The 5,559-nt window shown below is 30.2% G+C and overlaps 2 protein-coding genes across 4 annotated transcripts in view; one reads left to right on the top strand and one right to left on the bottom strand.

Annotated features, from left to right (window-relative positions):
• Positions 1-1,503: 1,503 nt before the first annotated feature.
• Positions 1,504-2,972, top strand: LOC123005877 (15-hydroxyprostaglandin dehydrogenase [NAD(+)]-like). 3 transcript variants are annotated; one of them, XM_044399915.1, is made up of 6 exons: positions 1,504-1,551; positions 1,807-1,973; positions 2,025-2,151; positions 2,205-2,311; positions 2,362-2,693; positions 2,740-2,972. In XM_044399915.1, the coding sequence occupies exons 2-6, from the start codon at positions 1,875-1,877 to the stop codon at positions 2,870-2,872; spliced, it is 798 nt and encodes a 265-aa protein (XP_044255850.1). In that variant the 5' UTR covers positions 1,504-1,551; positions 1,807-1,874; the 3' UTR covers positions 2,873-2,972. The 3 variants fall into 3 exon arrangements, with proteins under 3 accessions (XP_044255850.1, XP_044255859.1, XP_044255842.1); XM_044399924.1 differs by lacking the exon at positions 1,504-1,551 and having other exon boundaries at positions 1,673-1,973; positions 2,205-2,308; XM_044399907.1 differs by lacking the exon at positions 1,504-1,551 and having other exon boundaries at positions 1,679-1,973.
• A 194-nt stretch (positions 2,973-3,166) lies between these two features.
• LOC123006416 (protein LSM14 homolog B-B-like) overlaps positions 3,167-5,559 on the bottom strand; it is a 6,711-nt gene continuing 4,318 nt past the window's right edge. Inside the window, exons 3-6 of the mRNA XM_044400879.1 lie at positions 5,209-5,213; positions 4,041-4,371; positions 3,810-3,985; positions 3,167-3,730 (exon numbers count right to left, since the gene is read on the bottom strand). Coding sequence (XP_044256814.1) covers positions 3,723-3,730; positions 3,810-3,985; positions 4,041-4,371; positions 5,209-5,213 — 520 coding nt within the window. The 3' untranslated portion in view covers positions 3,167-3,722. The remainder of the gene's footprint in view (positions 3,731-3,809; positions 3,986-4,040; positions 4,372-5,208; positions 5,214-5,559) is intronic.

Below are 5,559 nucleotides of genomic sequence, written 5' to 3'. Positions count from 1 at the left end.
AACAAATTTTTGAATTGTTTTTGTTTTTTTTCCAAATTTAAGTAATGCGGAATTATAAAAGTAAGCTAAAAAAATTGTTTTTCTCATATTGGAGAAGAGACGATGTTCAGAAACAATTTGTATAATTGTTCCTTTAATTGTTTTGCAAAACTTTTATCAATCGGCCCGAGAAAACGCTTTGATGGATCGATTTTAAAATTAACAGGGTCTTAACTTACTTTTTTTTCTTTTTTTTTAATCAATATTAAAGGTAAAAAAAATCCAAAAAAATCATAAGAGGATCATTTATTCCATTTACGTTCAGAGAATTTTTTGTTTCCTACACTTTTAATGTTCAGTAAATGACTGAATTATTAGTTATTCTTGACCTCTAACCTGGGATCTACAGTTACCTAACAATTTGTATCACAAAAAAATTTGATTTCTAAGGTTTGAGAGTATTTTGGATGCTTTTAAATTAATAAAAGGATGTTAAAAGTTTTCTGGTTCGAAAAAGTGTGTATGAAAGGACTTTTAAATCCAAGTTTGCGTTTTGGGAGTGTGGGCTTATAGAGTGGGGCAATGAAACACCCCCCCCCCCCGACTAAAATTACCCCATCTGGATAATAAATTGACCCTTTAACTGGCCCTTTGTGTTAATTAAACTACTGTTTTTTATTTATTTTTATATTGTTTGAATAAATAAATTATATGCAGTTAGTTACATATGTGTTAAAATTATTATCAAGCGTTCTATTTATTAATAGAAAAAATGAGTTCTAGATCCTGGAGCATCCTCAGTGTGTTCAAAACTTAATTTTTAAATTGGAAATTTAACTAAATAAGGCACTATTCGTCTATATTTTTAACAAACAAATTTTTCACCTTTTACCTTACCAATGTAAAAATAAAACACTACCTACACTTACTATTTCCTGATTATCATCAATGTCACAGACCGTTATACCGTGCGATCAAATAAAAAATAAATTAGAGTAGGCGTCGATTGAATTCTACAGTTGGCAACACATTGGCTGGAAATCTGAGCTAGAAATTTTCCACACAAACTCAAAGTGCAAATGACCATCCACCGTTTCCCTCTTGTACAGCAATAAAAAATGTCTGCTCTAAAGTGAACATTATTTCACTCAAAAGGAATAAAACGCAAACTAGTCAAAGTTTCCGCTGACATTTGATGTCAAAAATCAGGATTGCCATCTGAAGGACTTTAATCACCGCCTACTCTAATTTATTATTTTTTTGATCGCACGGTATAATTAATTATGCGATGATCAGTCAAAAATTCGATGCTGATTAATTAGTTAATCAATTTAAAACTATTAATTTATTCAAAGAATTATGATTAGTTATTATCATTGCATAATTTAAGTGAATTTATAAAAAAAACGATAAGATAAAACTCCGAAAAATATACAAAATCATAACAGAATGTCTATAAATCATAGCAATACTATCAATACTAATCTTAACTTATGTTGAAGTTATTATCAATTAAAAATACAGTTCTAGTGGTAAATAATATGTAGCTTGTAGTGTAGTGAAAATAAATAAGTGAGTGTGAACATTTTTGCATTCTTGTATCAAATTTTTTTTCCAAAATTTTGGTCGCAAATAATTATTTTTTTAACATTTTTTTACAACCAGTAAAATAAGGTTTAAAAATTATCACTTAAATAATAAAATATCATGTTTACAAACATTAAAAAAATGTAAAACCTTGAATTACATGCATAATGCCTTTTGTTGATAATTAACTAATATTCATACTGTTAAAAGTTATATTTATTTATTATCAATCCATTTTAGAATTTCTATATATTGATAACAAACAAGTTAAAATTTTATTTTGTGTTTGAATTGGCAAAAACATAACAATGCCTTTCGATATTACTAACAAAGTAGCTTTGATTTCGGGAGCAGCATCAGGAATATGTTTAACAATTGCGAAAGAATTGTTACGAAACGGATTAAGGGTAAGTTAAAAATACAAAAATTGTGAATTCAAACTGCAACAAAATAATCAGGGCGTTACAATTGCTGATATAAACAAAGAACTTGGAGAAAAGGCTTTGCAAGAAATAAAAAATGAATTCGGATCGAATAAAGCTATTTTTGTGCTCACCGATGTGACAAGCATGAAGAGTTTTGAAGGTATTTTATTGTAAGATTTTACGAGAAATTGTCACAAAAACTTTTGTTTTCAGAAGCATTTCAGAAAACCGTAAACACTTTCAAGAATCTAGATATTTTAGTCAACGGTGCAGGCATTTTAAATGAGTCTATTTGGCAACAAGAAATAGCAATAAACGTTGTAAGGACGATTTTTTTCCTTCACGACTCTTTATTTAATCACTTTTTTAGAACGGAACAGTTCATGGCATACTCCTTGCTTTAGAGAATTACATCCTGAAACACAAAACTGATTCTGAAGGAGTCATCGTCAACATTTCCTCAATCGCCGGAGTTGCAAGTTTTCCCGCATTTCCCATCTACTCTGGAACCAAATTTGCAATTCTGGGCATGACTAAAGCATTTGGAGACGAAGCACATTATAAGAGAACCAAAATTAGAGTCATGGCTATTTGTCCAGGTCCTACAGATACGCCACTTCTTAGAGAAATTTCAGGCCGCAATCTAGGAGAACCTTATGAAAAACTGCTACAAGAACTACTTTCAGGCATACATGGGCAGAAGTATGATTCAATTTAACTACTTCTGTTTTTGATTTTTTTATTTTAGACCGGAATCGGTCGCTAAAGGTTTGGTTCAAATTGTGAGACATGCGTCGTCTGGGGGTGCATGGTGCGTGGAAGATGACAAGGAACCATATGAGTTTTTGTGGCCCGAGAGAGAAAATTTTGCACCAAAATAATAGCTATAGACATCGCTTAAATTGTTCATTAAAAAGTTAAAAACCGTATAAAAGATGTAATTTTTGCGACTGTTTAAAATTATCATGAAAAAAACTTTAAGCTGCGTTTATAAATTTCGAAACACCTTGAACTTCATAAAATTCATGCTCATTAAAAGTCCATTTTTACTATACATTTTATCAACAGTTTCACTTACCTTATTTTTGTGCAAATTGCAATGATAAAACAGAAAATGTAGTTCGACCTAGAAAAAAGTGGCTTTAATTTCTGGAAGAAGGCAAAAAACGAGTGTGTATTTTTGAAGAGTTGTTTATTTCAAAATTTCTTAATATTACAAAGTCTATGACAACAGTAATAATCAGTAATAAATTACAACAACCATTTGGCAAATTATATTATTACAACCAGTTAGAACAATTGATTAGAATTTTTGACCCAATATTAAAAATTAAAATAAGTGTATAATTTAAAGAAATAAACATTGTTCTAACTATATAAAGCTACAAGAAATATAAAAAATTAATATTAATTTCTATTGGCAGTAAAAATATACATTACTAAACTTTTTATCTGCCCTTTTTTTATATATAAAATAAAATATTTATCACTTAAGGTACACCTTATCTAACCTAATTTAATACTGACACCAGGAAACTCAAAAAGAAGCATTGCTTTTCGTAACGATTCACGCTTGACTCAAAAACCAATTTACAAAATAATCAAGTACTCTTAATCACAGTTCACAGTTAATTAAATCCGCATCCTTCTCCCAATAAATTAAACCAGTCATGTCGCCATGTTCCTGTGTCAGCAACTGTTTATGTTTGTTTATTTAGTCAGATCAGTACTTTATTTTCCTAAATAAAGCAAAATTTATTAAAATATGCAACATTATCGTTAATTTTACATTTATGAAAAAACAGCGTCGTTACATACCTGTCGCCGCAGGCACAGACGCCATAGGTTGGCTGTTACTTGGTCTTTGCACGTCATTTTGTTGATTCTGACCGGATCGATTGCCTTGTTGTTGATCTCTACGTTGTTGGGGCCTGAAACCGCCACGGTAACCTCCCCGATAACCCATGCCTCGGAATCCTCCGCGTCCTCTGAAACTAAATCCACACAAATAAAATCACATAAAGAGACACCAACCACGCCTCCACTTACTTTCCTCTTCTAGTTGCGGCAACCCCAAACGTCTCGGAATTCAATTTGCGCTCTGTACGCCAATCAGTCCTCTGTGATTTTCCCTTCGCGCGCTCCACAGCTTCACACGAAATTTTATCAAAGAAAGATTTGCTCTTGTCATAGTAAACTTCATGCTCTTCTTCGGGCTCGTTCTCTCCAGCACCCGTTTCGTTGCCTGAATCATCTTTTTTGTCTACATCACCGTTCAGTTCAGTCTTACTGGTTTCTTCGACTTTCACCTGCAACAATTTACCACAATTTGAGAGAAAAATCGTAGGGGGTAGACTAAAACGTGCATGAAATACGATAACTCAACACCCAAAAAATCACCAAAAATTTTCTAAATTTAAGAATACGTCAGATAAAAGGTCTCTTTAAATTTTGTTTTCTTAAACGGAAATAATAATTCCGGTTTTTGTTTTGGGGAAGAAAACGAAACGAAAATCAATCAGTTCCAGGAAATTTGAATACAAAAAACACAAAAAGTCATGGGTGCCGACTTTTCATATTTTTAATGGGTGCATAAGCAAAAAACTTGATAAATTAATCATTAAAGCAATACAAATAACATACAAAGTTTCTTTTCAGATCTTCTGTACATATGTTGGTATAACTTGCAGAACTTCGCGATTTCTGCTGAATTAATTGTATTTAATATTTAAAGAACATTTAAAAACAATATAATTTTTCGTATAGTACAAAAATAATCAATAAATAACAATTAAAAAATAAAAAACTGCTTAATATATTAATAAAAAGTGTAAGAAAATAGTACATATTCAAAGTTGTAAAATACTTCAATTTGAAGAAAAAAAATTGACTTTTTTTAAAAATTTGCATGAATGTTCAAAAATCGACTTTTAATTAATGCAATTATTAATTTGAGATAAGTAAAATTAAGGTATGCAAAAGCTAAAATGGTCTCAAAAATTAGTCAGTATTGTTTCTTGCTTTTTGTTTTTGTTTGTGTTTTTTTATATTTTGATGAAGATTACACAATGTTTAGACACAATTACATAATTAAGTCTTTTGTTAAGCTTAAAAACTACTTTTTTTTAATTAATCAATGTTGAGTAAAAAAAAATTTTTTTTTAATCGTAAAATCATCTTGTAGTAATTTCATTACAGTTTTTAAAACTATCCTTACATTCTCTGTGCGGTCATTGGTTGCTGAGATATCAATGATCAAAGACAAAACGATTTTTTTTCAGTAAAAGCCAAATGTATTTCAGCCACAAATTGATATAAAAAGAAATTTAAAGAAGAGCAAATTGAAGCTGAATGAATAAGCTGTCTGATCCATGCATTGATTTAACTAATAAAAATTACCCCAAGTCCGTAAATTAAAAACAAAAAAATATGCATTTTTTTTTCTTGCGATATTTCTTAGGATTTCGTAATAATCGTAGCTAAAAAAAAAATTGCCAAAAGGTCTCATGACTTGAAGCTTTAAAATGTTTTTTTTTAATCAAGATACGACCATTTTTCATTGAAGTAG

This window comes from Tribolium madens, unplaced genomic scaffold (genome assembly GCF_015345945.1).
Source record: "Tribolium madens isolate multiple individuals breed KSU strain unplaced genomic scaffold, Tmad_KSU_1.1 Scaffold_11;HRSCAF=98;Tcas5.2_LG3b, whole genome shotgun sequence".
NCBI classification, from domain to species: domain Eukaryota; kingdom Metazoa; phylum Arthropoda; class Insecta; order Coleoptera; family Tenebrionidae; genus Tribolium; species Tribolium madens.
The sequence above is the reverse complement of the archived record's forward strand: the minus strand, read 5'-3'. Positions and strand labels throughout refer to the sequence as shown.